Below are 15480 nucleotides of genomic sequence, written 5' to 3' on the forward strand. Positions count from 1 at the left end.
GCAAACAACATTTTGAAAAATTAACCAGATGAAACTTCACTAGGACTATACCGACTTGAAATTCTTTGGCTCCGTTGTAAACAAGTTTGTTGATCAATCCATTTGACACCAAGAACCACTTGCATATTCCTTTCTCTGTTTCTACCATCCAGTTCAATATAATGCTTTGATAAACTGCGAGAGGTGAAACACTTAAAGAGATTTAGAAGCTTAGTAAGCAGAACATCATAAATTTTTCTTATATGGAAAAACTCCAAACTGACAACTTTTGAGCAGGAGATAAACAAAGTTAAACCCAAAATCTCAGTTAAATCAAACCTAAAAAGATATTTTAAAAATGGTAACCTTCCTTTTGCTTGAACAACCAAGTATAATCAATGAAAAATAGAACACGTATGAACCAGACGGATAAAAACAGATTGTGAAACATTAGAATAGTCAGAGATGATAAGAAGAAGAAAGGTAAGGAAAAATAGTCTAAGGTCGAAAGTGAAATCTGAACTACTCACAAGTTTATTATCCGTAGCGAAAAATGAGATACTCAGAAAATCAAAAGTTGAAAATACAACTTTCTCTCTCTATCTCAAGGATTGCAGTGTGTTAAAAAAAATGTTTTTTTAGAAACATACGCGAGATATACCTTTAAAAGAATTAATAATGTTGATGCTTATAGTTATGATCAAAGATCAAGAAAGAAATAAATGTTATAAAAATAATGATTCCGTTGTCAAATCCAAAGCCCAATGGACCTTCTAAAAGCCTATGAAATAAAAACACCGATTAAGAAAGGAAGCCTCCTTCGCCGGATAAAAAAACATGGCTCCGACGAAGAGAGGAAAGAAGAGCAATTCGGCCGCATCAACGACGGAAAAACCCACCGCCGATAACACTTCGAGCTTTCCGGCATGTTTGCGCCTCCTTACGCCTTCCTCCGTCGCCATCACCATCCACGCGAAGCCTGGTTCCAAATCTGCCTCCATCACCGGTAATTTTGCTTTCTTTATATTTCTCTTTTGTGCAAAGCGATTTCGAGACATTTACTGATTTGATTAACTCGGTTTGGTCTGGAGATGTGAGCGACGAAGCGGTGGGCGTTCAGATCGATGCTCCGGCAAGGGATGGTGAGGCTAACGCTGCACTTCTCGAGTACATGAGCTCTGTAAATCTCTCTCTCTCTCTCTCATTTCTTCTTCGCATAAAAAGTTTTCAGCTTTCGTTATATAGCTGAATCATGGATTAGTCACTACCCATATAGTTTAATTTTGTGATGTAATGTTTGGGGTTTCTCAGTCACATTCTTATTCTGACATGCTAGGTGTTGGGTGTGAAAAAAAGACAAGTTTCATTGGGTTCAGGATCCAAGTCTCGAGATAAAGTTGTGATTGTCGAGGATATGACCCAACAAAGAGTCTTCCAAGCTCTGTCCGAAGCATCAAAACCTACTTAAAAGTCTCCCCAAGACTGTAACTTTGTGGAGGAAACGAAGCACTAGAAGATTAAGTGGTTGATGAAGATTTTTTCAGACTTGTGATCATTGGTCAGGTATACTATGGTTATATCTTTAGACTATTGCTTGTTATTACCAAGTTGTGTTTAGTCTATACTCCTAATTGATCTGAAGCCATAGAGTGAACTTTTTAACTTGGGATTTAGTATTGCTTCTCTATGTCTTTGTTCATCCTTACTTTTCTTTACTTCATTGAAGTGAAAGTTGTGTACACTAGTAGGCTATCTGCTATTTTGTTGAATACAAAGAAAGCTATTAGCTTTAAGAATACTAAAAACAACGTTTTTGGCAATTACCAAGTACGATTACATTTTTATTTAACCAAAACGAAGTCAGTCGAGTACGGAAGATTGAAGAAAATGATTTGACTTGCTTGACAAAAGTGTCTTTCTGCGGTGGTTTACCTTCGGAAATGATAGCAAAATTCTTGTAGATGAAAAAACCATTTAAACACACACATACATAAAATAACTTATACATTAAAAGCTTCATAAATAAATAAACATAATAAATTAATAGTTTCGTCTGTTCCAAACCTGATTCAAAATATGATATAATTCAATAAGGTAATGAGATCATAATTCTTTTTTAGAAAATTTCTTGTAAATATATAATCCCTTTAAAATCATAAATTAATAATTTATATATACATAGTTTATATAAGTATAAATAAAGTATTGTGTTGTTTTTTAATATTCACAGTAAATTTCATTTTTACCTTTTCTTAAAATTTCATAATATTTGATAATATTTAATAAAATTATCTCTCAAACACACATTTAAATTGTATGATATATATATCATATATATATTAATAATATAATAAAACTGATATGAAAGATAAATTTATACAATTTAATGAACATAAAAGGTGAAATCAACCATTTTCTTATCATAAAAATGTATTCCAAAAATAGAATATAAAAAGAAACTTTTTATAAATTAATAACTCTATAAATTAATAAAATACTACAGTAAAAGTAATGTTACATAAATATATACAATTTTCTATATTTTTAAACTAGTTAGTTGAAATCTAATACTTAAAGAAAAATAGCTACAAAATATAAAAAAATTGGTTGCTAAAAAACAATTGATGACAAAAATAGTTTAATCAATATATATGTATAAATGAGTCATATTAAAATGGTGAAATATGCTTGAAATAATTGTTAATTAGTTTATTTTGACTAAAAAAATATTTAGCACAAGAATTTTGATCAATGTATTATCAAAATTTTAAGAATAAATATGTTATAATATTTACAGCATCTACAATTAAATAATATATTACTTGTAAATCTAACTTTCTAGAGACTTTTAACTAAAAGGAGAAAATCAAATAAAAATTTATATTGATACATTTTTGAAATTTAACATTTTGCATTAATCATATTTTAGCATGCATATACTATTCAGTGTATGATCATAAAAATTATAAAAGAAATTGGAGAAATATATATTAATTTTAGGGTTTTTGCATTCTATGGCTACGTTAACTTATTTTATTAGGGAAATAGCGATGGTCCTATTCACTTTTCAATAATGACGAAACTAGGCCTATTAGAATAAAATATTGATATCTACAGTTTCGGCTGCAAAAGGTTTTGGGTCTGACACACCGCGAAGATAGGGACGGACACAAACAATATGGCGCCTACGATCTGTTCTCTGTCGTTGGAGCCGTACGTTTCAATTCCACAGTGTTTCCGTTGGAGATCGGATCGAGATCCGAGATCGTGAGGTTGTTATCGTGATGCTCGAGGATGAGAGGAAATTCTTTATCGAGAAGATCCTCAGGACCGAATCTATGCGGCAATCTGCTTCCGAGGCGGAGGAATCCGTCCGAATCGGCGTCAGAATCTACGGTGGCGTTCGGATCGATGACTATGAGCTTGATCTCTGACGCGTCGCGGATCTCTTGGAGTAATTAACGGCAATGTCCCCACGGCGCGGCGGAGACGGCGAAGTGACGGAGATGACGCTCGTCGTTGAGCGTGAGATTGGTGACGAGGAACTGCTCGACGTGGATCGAGTGGTGGAGAAGGAGGCCTGGGGACTCGACATTGACGCCTAAGAAGATCCGACCCGATGATCCGAGCCCGATAGCTCCGACGTGGAATTTTGAGATTGGTGGTAGAGCGAAGGATTTTGCAGGATAGACCAGCGAAGGGAGGAGCTGGAAGACGGAGATGCCGAGTTGATTCACGGCGGATTCAGCTTCTTCGGGTGAGATTACAAAGCTAGGCTTATCCAGTTACACCTCCCCAATACAGAACAATCAAGCAACAAAAACAACATGGTCATCGATGCTAAGTTGTTGCAAGCACAATCAAGCTGGTACTCTCTCTTATATGCTTCTATCACTTGATCTCTCCATGTCTCTTTACGTACTTTCTATGTGTTCTTTCAACTGTCATCGATGCTAAGCTTGTTTATTGTCTCTTGCCCCCTTCCTGATTTAACTTGGTTTGTACATTTACTCTTATGTATTCGTCAAGCTTCCTTTTATGCTCTTTTTGCCTTATGTTTCTAAATATAGCTCATTTTTTCTAAAACAATTTTATAACTGGTTTCATTGATATTGGAGTTCATTTTTCTTTGTTTGTGTAAAGGGAACTCATCTCTATTGATGATCATAGATGAAGTGAAAGGGAAGAGTTTTCTCTGGAACAGAGGATGTTGGTGCTGACAAATGTCACAAATACAAGGTGAGTCTCTGCTCTTGACTGTAATGTCTCCTGTTTGAGTTTGGCTTGTTGGTTTTCGTATTTCCTTTTAGAATTTAAGTTTGTTGACTGGAATTTATTTGGTGTTGCTTTTGAACTATTACAGTTTGTTGCTTTCATGTTCTTTACGTTGATATATTGGATTCATGTTCTAAATTTGATTTGTGCTTAGTTCTTAGTAAGAATTTGTCTGCTTGTGAAGTTTTTGTTGTGTGGAATCTGGTTGATAACAAAGTTTTAAAATTATAGCTATTACAATTTGAATTCAAGACTTTCTAGTCTTGAAACTTGAAAGCTTCAGTGGTCATTTGCTTCCTACCTTTGCTTAAACTTATTCTCACGTCATAATAAGAATAAGCTTAATTCTGGTAAGAATTTTGTCTGCTTGTGAAGTTTTTGTTGTATGAAATATGGACTGATAACAAAGTATATACGATGTTCTATGTTTTTGGCTAAAGAATTGTTAATCTTTGGTATACTGCAACTTTTTTAAACTTTGGTATACTGCAACTATATTATAAACAGATGCTAATGCTTTCAACATAGAAAGCAACCAACTAAAACTTTCACTAATTGTGTTGTCACTAATAGAAATCAACTAAAACAATACTTGTGTGTAAGTTCAAAACTAAATTGTGTTGTCTGATTAATGGTATGTTGCTTAATGTTTGTGTGTATCTCTCGAGCCTTGAAGAATAAAGTGTAAGTTAAAAATGCAAATTCCATTATGTTTGTGCAGGTAACCCGTGGATCGACCCGCAAACAAGGTGAATTTATCGGGGTGGGCTTGGACAAGAGGATCCAGGCCGCAACCGGCCGCGGACAAACCCGCACGGTCTGGTGAGCGGATGGACCCGCTGCGGGACTGTCCAGGTGGACGCAGGTCAACCCGTCTGACAACTCTAGATCCAGAAAATGAGGATCACCAGATGGATGCTAACTACTAACTATGCGGAAACTATTTGTAGATAGCAACAAAGTGGGAAACTATATTACGCAAACGGAATACAATTTGGTTTTCCACCTTTCGGTTTAATTATGAAATACAAAACCATGTTTCTTTCATTCAGAAAACAGAAAATAACATTTAAATATAATCCAAGTATAACCGGTTGCAGGTTTTTTGGGAATAGGATAAGACTTATGGTTTAGAGGCCAAATCAGTCATTCCACCTTGCTAGACCTACAAGTTCTCCAATTATTAAAAAATAAGCTCAGTCATGCAATTTCGAAACTTGCTATGTATATTGAGCCAAATGAGCCTTAATTTTAACAGAAAATAATATATATTATAGTTTTATAATATGTTTTAAATATAATACTCTTACCTATTGATTAACATATTCTCGAATAATAAATAAATTATGTGTTGTGCCCGCATATACGGGTATAACCAGCTTAAAAAATTTAGACATACATTATTTATTCGAAATCATCACATATTTCAATTATATTGCCTCCAACTATATGTTAGGTGAAATCTCCCAAAAATCTTCATCGATGACGTTAATTTTATCACCAATTTCTTTCTGTCACATGTAAGTATATCTTTTGTAGAAACAAATTTTACTCATAATGAAAGTATATGATAAAATATATATTTTGTCTAAACATTTTTATACTAAAAATGATAATGATTATTGTTAACAACTACAATTGGTTAATAATTCTATTTTATTTATATTAACTTGATAAATATATAAATATATATACATATATCCATTTTTATTAATTTTGGATAATAAGATATTAATTAATATTTTAGATAATGATAATGAATAGTATGAGTCTGTATTGTTGATGACAAAAAAAAAGATAATGAATAGTTAAATTTTCTTTTACTTGATTATTATTTATGCAAGTTTACCTTTTATTTTTAAGTGAATTTTATTATTGTATATAAATAAATATAGTTATTTAATTATTAAATAGAATAAATAAATATAATATCTATACTCTTATTTGCGAAATGATTTTTCGCATTCGTGCTCTCATGTTAATAGTTAGATCGTTTATACCCTTAATGAATAAAATATATAAATTAGTCACAAAATAAAAAAAAATTAACTATTTCTTAGATAAATGTTTTAAAATAACAATTATAAGAATTATCCAAAATCTAAAATATATTTTAAAATAAAAAGATAATTCACATATATACCGTGTTGTTGTCTGAAATTTAAAAATTAAAACAAAAAATACATATCTAAATATTAATCAAGTAAAATTATTAATTTTATAATTGAAAAGAGAATATTGAGTGATTTCTAATTTTTATTTCTATATCATGAATATAGTATACAAAGAAATTTCAAAGTTTATAATACATAAGAATTATCGAATGAAAACATAAATAATAATTTATCACTAAGTGATAACATGCACCTTGTGCAGAATGAATTTATAAAAACAGTTATATTTGGTGAATATAAATTCTACTATACATTTTTCTGTATTCTAATAATAGTTAACAAATAAATACATGCCGAATAATAACCATTTATATGTATCTCGTGCGGAATGAACGTTGTATATACAATATACAAATTATTTTATAAACTATTACTTATTTTACGTTCTTTTACATTATGTAATAACAAATGATAAATATATTTTTGAATAATTGAGAAACATTAATTATAAAGTATATAATTAAATTGGTGCAAACACATAAATCCGACAAATCACTTTTATTTATTTACTATCATTTTATGATAAGTAAATCTAAATAATCACCTTTATTTATTTTTATATAATTTAATTTAAATTCTAACATAGATATATAATATATTTTTAATATGGCTATCTATTAAATGAGACTTCATAGTAATACGTTTTATGATGATTCATATATTTTTATAACAAAATTTTTAAATCATTGATAACAAATTTTTCAATGTGGGATTTTTAATAAGTTTATAATTTATCAATTTTCTTGAAAATTCATTGCAAATTTTGAAATTAAAATATTTATGTATTTTTTGTATAATAGAAAAGTTAAACCATTGATCATAAATTTTTTAACATTAGAATTTTAACACTTTTAGTAGTTTATAGCCATTTTTAAAATTAAAAATATAAACCATACAAAAAAATCTAAATTTATAATTTATATTTAATTTGATTATTTAATTTATCAAATATTTATTATCAAGATAATTAATTATTAGACAAAAAATAATGGAGGAAACACAAATTGTTATCAAATCTTTATTACTAAAATCATTAATTGTCATATATATATATATAATATTATTCATATTTGGTAATTATATACCTTTTATTTAAGGAAATAAAGGAAAATAGTAATTTTACACTTTTAATTAATTTTATGATTAGTTTAATGAAAAGTATAATATATATTTAGGTGAACCAACATATTTTTCTAAGGATTCGGAAAATCATTATGGTGATGACACGTGGCTACACTCAAAGGTTATAATGCTCCTCAATTAATATATAAGAGATTATAGTCTTTTAATTAGTAATACACTTATTATTAAGTATTTTTCAAATTTAAACACCTAGTCTATACTAATAAAAATAACTATTTGAAGCTCTATGAAGTGTCTACATCAGCATAAAATCATTCTTCCAAAAGAAGCTACATGTCTCATTAAATCAAGAAAATTATAATAAGTAATAAAATATAAGAAATGGTAATATTACATTAAAGAAAAAAAACAAGAAAAATATAATAAGTAAATTTACAATATAAAAAATGTTAACACATTAAACATAATATTTGAAATAATGTATAGTTTTGTATTTTTATTATTTTCAAATATCAACCCAAATAATATTACATTTTTATATGAAGTACGGCTTATTTCCTTCTCAGAATCATGGTTATAAAATCATTTTCCTAGCAATAGTGGGCTTACACTTCCCGTTATATCACAGGGAACACAAGAAAATAGTGATGGCATCAATAGGTCAATCATGTAGGAACCTTATTTTACTAGGGCAACTGATATTTGTAAAAAAATAATAAGAATATAAGTTAAAATTACAATACCAAAATATAAGAATAAAGAAGAATTATAGAATCGAGATGGTTAATCTCTTTCCTTTAATCTTTAAACGCCTCATAGTGTGACGGTTTCATAGCGCTCAGATTTTCATGATACAACTGCAGCATTGTTTATGTTTACTATTCTCAAAAAACAGAATCTACCGAACCTAATTTTTGTTGTACTCTCAGACTCAAAGTAAAAGAAAAAATACTAACATAACTATTCTGAGTGGAAGAATTGTTTCTTGATTGTATGAATGTGTGTTCTTTTCTATAATGCTAGCAAGCCCTTTTATAGAAAAATAATGAGAATCACAAGTTTTATTTTTCAACACAAAAAATGAAACCTCCATGGTGCACTAATGCAGTTTTTAATTATTGTCAATAATTATGTGAATTTATTCCACATTTTGACCAAGAAATTAAAGAGTAAAATTATTATTGTTTGACCAATTCAAACTAAATAATATACTTTTAAATGATTTTTTAATATATTTCATCAATATAAAAGATCAACATATATTTGGTTTATAAGATTAAGTTAATGAACATGAAGTCCAACTGACAAATAAAAAAAAACCCAAATCCAAGATCAAATATCCAATGTGTGTATTTGCTACTTTATACAAGTTTTTTCAAATCACACACATTAGACCTCCATTTCTCATTCAAATAAAACTTCATTTTTGACATATGAATATACTATTCACAATGTTCAAAAAATAGTTCCAATAAACTTGACCTCCTAGACAAGAATCGACAAGGCTCAACTAAGAACTTTTGAGAGTACAAACGAGAAATTCACTGCATGATGAGTTAGTAGCAATTTTTCAGCCTTGAACCAGTCATTGTTATTAGCTATCGGATTTACTCGGCCAGGAAGTGGCCATGATGTCTTGAACCTCCCGGGCTTTGGTGTAAACCTATACAATAGCTATAACACAGCTTCATTCTCTCACAGAAACTAGGTTCTCTATTGTGTTCATTTTGGCTGTGAACAGCCCTGGTTAATCATGAGTGAACTTGGAGAATATAACATTTCCTTCTTTATCCTAGAAACGGTCCCATTTCACATTCACTAGGTGATTTGCCATTAGTTTTGTTTAGAGGAGTATCATGTACTACTCCATTCATATCTCAAAACAATGGACATAAATCATTAAAAGCTAATGCTTATCTTCTATTCCTTACATGTAGCATTGTTTAATCATCATAGGAACTAGGTATAGACCGAAGTCTTACAGTGCTTCGAAAATTATTTTAATTTTCTTAAAAAATATATTTTAATCTTAGAAATTCACATTTTACATACAACTATTTTCATAGTTTTCTCAAGTTGATTAATAAATCTAACTTGTATGTTTTGAATTTTTCTAAACACATACTTTGCTTTTTAACAAATATACATATCATTACAAGATATTATTTGTGCCATCAAAACCACCATTCTATATGATTATTCTAAGTTATATTGAGTTTAGAAACTACAATACACATTAATTTCAGTCAATATTGGTCTGGAATTTTGTATTTTTTTTTCATGGGATCAAAATAACCGAGGTCATCGATTTTCTGTCATTAGTCCTATGCATATAGCACTAGGCACTAACATACAATCCGATAAACATCAGAATTTGGTACAATCAGACGTGGCAGACCACTACCAAAATAAATTTGGTGCGTCGACTCACTAGACTTGTAACCAATAACACTTATGTGTTAATAGAATATAGACATTTCAATAAACCAAAATTCCAATCTATATGACACGAGATTGTAAGTGGCAGACCATTCTCAAATTGAGATGTCGACTCACCATACATACCCGTTCTCTCAAATGTTCAACATATACATATGTTCAGTTTAGCCGTTAAGTACAAGCGATTGCATGCAGTCAATCTAAATTAATATTAACCAGCTCATATAAAATTAATAAATTAAATATGCAGTTAATAAAAATGACTAAAGAACCGAAAAAAAAAAACCATATGAACCAGAACCTTAAAATCGGTAAAGCAAGTCAAAGCATTAACATGCACAATGACTAGTAACGTTTTCTTAATCACCTTCGAGAGATAGTATTATTTTTGCAAAAAAGGAATGCATTTTTTTTCAGAAAACATTTTTACGAGTTGAAAACAGTATAAACTAAACCAATGCTTTAAACAAGTCAAACCAAAATCAAATACTTAAACCGGCAGACTTGTTTTTTTTTTTATATATTTTTGTTAAGTTCTGCAATTTAATAAAATCAAATTAAAACACTCAACAAACCCATAGTATGATTCGGATCAGGGCAGTCAACAACTAGCGATCCATGATCATAACTCTCTCTCCTTCTGAATACCTGTATTTTCATAGTACTTCTAACAAATATCAGAATTAGTAAGAGGAATTGATTTTAAAGTATTTTAACTCAAAAACAATTCTAAAAAATAAAGAATAATCTGATGGAATCAAATGATTTTCCATCATAACTATTTCTTCAATTCTGATCCAGCATCTTTTTGTTGATATTGATGGATATGTTCTTAAAAAAAAACTTTTAACAAATATCAATATTGTTAGTGAAAAAGCATAAACAATATTTAAAGATTTAAGAGTGTAAGAACTTTATTTTACTACCATAGTACAACTGATATTTGTAAAGAATAATTAAAACATAAATTAAAATTACAATACCGAAATATAAGAATAAAGAAAAATTGCAGAGTCGAGATGGTTAATCTCTTTCCTTAAATCTTTAAACACCCCGTAGTGTGACGGTTTCATAGCGCTCAGATTCATAGAATACAACTGCAGCATTGTTTCTGTTTACCATCACCGAAAAACAGAATTTATCGAACCTAATTTTGTGTTGTACTCTCAGACTCAAAATAAATAAATAAATAGCATAACTATTCTGAGTGGAAGAATTGTTTCTTGATTGTATGAATGTGTGTTCTTTTCTATAATGCTAGCAAGCCGTTTTATAGAAAAATAATGAGAAGCACAAAAAATGAAACCTCCATGGTGCACTAATGAAGTTTTTAATTCTTGTCAATTATTATGTGAATTTATTCCACATTTTGACTAAGAAATTAAAGAGTAAAATTATTATTGTTTGACCAATTCAAACTAAATAATATACTTTTAAATGAATTTTTTTAATATTTTATCAATATAAAAGATCAACATATATTTGGTTTATAAGATTAAGTTAATGAACATGAAGTCCAACTAACAAATCAAAAAACTCAAATCCAAGATCAAATGTCCAATGTGTGTATTTGCTACTTTATACAAGTTTTTTTTAAATCACGCACATTAGACCTCCATTTTTCATTCAAATAAAACTTCATTTTTGACATATGAATACACTATTCATAATGTTCAAAAAAAGTTCCATCAAATCAGATTTGTGAAATGAATGCAATGTGTACGTCCTACATGAGAACATTCTACTATAATAGTCAGATTTTTTTTCTTTTGCAGAATAGTAAGTTTCGAATATGGAACTACACCAAAAAAATACAAACTTTATAGACAACGAAGACAACCAAGAGGAGATTGTGGCTGTTGAGAAATGCTTTATGATGCAGCCTGCCAGAAATCCACTCCATCAAATCGCAAAGGAAGCATATGTGTTGTATAATGGTTCCAAGACAAATGTCGACTATTTAACTGAAACAACAATCATCACACCCCGAAACGAAACAGTCGATGAGATAAATAAGTATATGTTATCTAAAGCCCTTGGATAATCTAAAGAATACTTTAGCTACAACAGCATAGCAAATGCATATTCAATCGGGCTTCACTATTAAACAATGTATCCCCCAGAGTACTTGAACTGCTTAGAATTTCAAGGCTTGCCCAAACATAAGCTTGTCTTAAAAGTAGGCATCCCAGTTATGCTACTGAGAAACATCAACGAAAAAGAAGGTCTATGCAATGGGACAAGAATAATCGTGACTTATAACAGAATGAACTATCGAAGGTGAAATAGTCACATGTACACATGTTGGTAAAACGGTTTTACTCCCAGGATAACTTCCAATAAGAGTATGCTAGGCAGTGACCGTAAACAAAAGCTAAAGACAAAACTTGAAATCAGTTATTCTATATTTGCCTAAACCAGTTTTCATTCATGGCCAGCTATATGTTGCTCTCTCAAGAGCAACATCACCTGAAGGCTTAACATTTTCAAGAAGAAAAAGACTCAGCGACTAGACTGAATAACATTGTGTATTAAGAAATCTTCAACAATATTCCCCAATAGTAAGGTTCGCAAATCATAAACAAATCTATTTGTATATATATATAAACATTATATATGTCTATTCACTATACATGTTCTTAAATATGACGAGTAAATAGAAAATCACACAGACATACATCTACATGTAATAGTTTAAAAAAAATACAAGCAGTTGAATACATATTTTCTTCATATTAGAGAAGAAACTTTGTTATTCAAAAAACAAGGCATGATTCACTCACAAACTTACTATTTACTCCCAAATAATACAAGGAACATAATACCACACAACTGGATGATCGCGGTGGAACACATAACTCGGCATATTGAGATTTCTGAATGATATATGAACACCTCTGTTTTACGGATATATTACAGATGAATTGGGATTTCAGAAAACTTCATATTTTTAAAATTAAAATTATAATTATGAAAAATGTATTACATATAAAAAAATTAAATATCAAATTTATTTGAAAAATAAGTATCGACAGTGTCGGTGGGTGAGGGCTCCAGCTCGATGGTCTCCGCGTAGGGTGAAGCACAACAAAAGTGTAGGTGTAAGGTGTGATGGTGGAGTGAACGGAAACATCGTGAAGGAGTAGTGACGGTTATGGTGTGAGGAGGTGCTAGGTGGTTGTTTAGGAGTGGCGGCTGCGGCGGTAAAAAAGAACTGCGGTGGTCGAGATAGTGTTGGCCGTTCAAGAATTTGAAGTGGTGGTGAATTTTTAAAAATATCTAAAAGAAACATACAGAAAGAGAGGAAATAATGAAAAAAAGATGAGAAAAAAAAGAATGAAATAATTATGAAAATTAGGGTGTTTTTCAAAACCAACCCATTTTTTCAAGTCAAACCTAAAACCAACCCTTTTTTTTTGTCATTACTATTCATCAATGAATTTTCCATACTATCCTTATGTTTTTAAATTATTTACAAAATTGCCATTATAATTTATTTTTTTATTAATTTCGAAATTAACAAAAAACCAAATACATCCTAACAATTTCTTCTTATTTACAATAATGCCATCATCATCAATTTTTTCAACCACCATGAACCACTATTTTTGAACTCTTAAAGCTCTAAAATTTAATTTTCAACCACTTATCTCTCATTCTAAACCAATAAATCTTCATTTTCTTTCATTTTCTCTACATTTCCATCTAAAAATCTCTCATAACTTTCATTTTCATAATCACAAACTTCATATTTTTGAGTTTCTTCATCAGTAAATCGTCAAAAGTGCTTTTTTTGCTTATGTTTGGAGTTTGGACGGTTGAAAAGGTTGGAAATGAGCTTTATACCGGAAAAAGGTAACTATTTACATGGTTTTCGTCATTTTTCAGATCTGTGTCGCGATAGTAGACTGTTTTGTATGTCTATGCCTATGTGTAGACTTACAATGCAGTCTACTTGTCAACGCACAAGTCAGTTTTTCAATTGACCAAAAGAAATTTTTTGGTAACAGAGACTTTCCTAGCAGTCTACGTCTTTACCTTTGGCAACAAAAACAAAAATTTAGGTAGACTTACTAAAACGTCTACGCAAAAGAGGTTAATTTTGCATTTGACCGAACTTTTGACTTTTCAAAGTAGACTTCACCGGATGTCTACAAAATGTAGACTGCTCGAGAAGTCTACAAGAGGTCAGTTTTGCATTTGACCAAAACTTTGATTTCGTTGAATAGGTTCGTTTTGTGTTTGACAAAAAAATTTAAAAATATTTCAAAAATTTATTAAATTGTAGACTTCATATGCAGTCTTCTAATATTAGAAAAAAAATGTAGACTGCATGTAAAGTCTACTTTTTTATTTTGGTCAAATGCAAAACTAACCCATCGGATTTGAAAGAAACTTCATGCGAAGTCTTCACACTTGTAGATGTTCATTTCAATCTACTCGTTGAAAGTCAAACATGGTCAATTGCAAAACTAACCTCTTTCAAAAAAAATTCAAACATACAGACTGCATATGAAGTCTAATTCTGAAAGTCAAATCCTAAGTGAATTTTGGTCAATAGCAAAAACTAACCTGTTTAAAGTGTAGACTGAAAATGAAGTCTACTTTTATGAAATCACAATTTTTTTTCAAATATAAAAAGTAACTCGTAAAATTTGCAATTGCAAAAACTAACCCAAAAAGCAGATCTATTTGACAGTCCACACTAGTAAACTGAAAAGAACGTCTACATCTCCTTAGACTGAATATGGAGTCTACATAGAAAAATATATTAAAAGTGAATTTGTGTATTGTTCATTAAGTTTTTTTTAAGATTTTTTTTGTTTGACCGTGTGTGTTAAATAATCCTAATGGGTTTGAGTGATTTTGAAAAAAAAATATGTTATAATCATGAAAGTATAATATATTTGATTTGACTATTTTGTTAGCTAATAATTGTAGACGTATTTGTAAGTCTACGTTTATAATTTTATCAAGCATGAAATATTTGTTCGCTAATTATGTAAACCGTATTTTTTACAGAAAATAGTTCAGTTACGGAGAATAGCTGGTGAAAGACTATTTGTGAGAGTTTGGGTAACTGTGTTGAACTTATGAGATGTCTTATTGCTTTGGAGTTGTCTTATGTGTTAAAGTTGTGTTGATACTCCTATGAGTGCCACAAATGATTGCAATGCAAGAACTTGATCAAGTTATCCAAGACATAATGATATATTAATTTTTGAATTTGTGTATGTTGAAAATGTCAATGACGAATACAAAACATCAAGTGTATTAACCAAGTCTACTTTATGCTGAGTAGACTTCAATATTAGTCTTCTTTTAGATAAAATTATAAGAGAAATCTCCTAGAAGCAAACTACACAAATTTGTTACACCAACAATACATCATTCTGATACAAAATAGTTTACTCAAATCTTTTTTGAGCTTTTCTGATTAAGTAAAACAAGACAACTCAGTTTTCATCAATAACAAACTCTACTGCTTAGAAGACGATATAAAGACAACTCTACTGCTGATCTCCCAGTG

General features: G+C 30.0%; 1 protein-coding gene and 1 pseudogene across 5 annotated transcripts; one reads left to right on the forward strand and one right to left on the reverse strand.

Moving 5' to 3' along the window:
• Positions 1-755: 755 nt before the first annotated feature.
• On the forward strand, positions 756-14711 carry LOC103868659 (UPF0235 protein C15orf40 homolog). 5 transcript variants are annotated; one of them, XR_004458290.1, is made up of 6 exons: positions 756-985; positions 1071-1159; positions 1316-1542; positions 3097-3847; positions 4123-4218; positions 4976-14711. XR_004458290.1 is itself a non-coding variant. In XM_009146742.3 (3 exons), exons 1-3 carry the CDS (start codon positions 817-819, stop codon positions 1445-1447), a joined length of 390 nt encoding a protein of 129 aa, XP_009144990.1. In that variant the 5' UTR covers positions 756-816; the 3' UTR covers positions 1448-1799. The 5 variants fall into 5 exon arrangements, 1 of the variants encoding a protein (XP_009144990.1); XR_004458289.1 differs by having other exon boundaries at positions 3112-3847; XR_004458291.1 differs by lacking the exon at positions 3097-3847.
• Positions 3036-3764, reverse strand: LOC103868746 (annotated as a pseudogene).
• Positions 14712-15480: the final 769 nt, after the last annotated feature.

This window comes from Brassica rapa, chromosome A05 (assembly GCF_000309985.2).
Source record: "Brassica rapa cultivar Chiifu-401-42 chromosome A05, CAAS_Brap_v3.01, whole genome shotgun sequence".
Lineage (NCBI taxonomy): Eukaryota > Viridiplantae > Streptophyta > Magnoliopsida > Brassicales > Brassicaceae > Brassica > Brassica rapa.

Bases quoted from the DNA above. Each gene is read 5' to 3' on its own strand.
- LOC103868659 (XM_009146742.3), top strand. From the start codon at position 817: ATGGCTCCGACGAAGAGAGGAAAGAAGAGCAATTCGGCCGCATCAACG. The intron at 986-1,070 runs GTAATTTTGCTT...TTTGGTCTGGAG, and splicing joins CAAATCTGCCTCCATCACCG to ATGTGAGCGACGAAGCGGTG. The intron at 1,160-1,315 runs GTAAATCTCTCT...CTGACATGCTAG, and splicing joins TTCTCGAGTACATGAGCTCT to GTGTTGGGTGTGAAAAAAAG.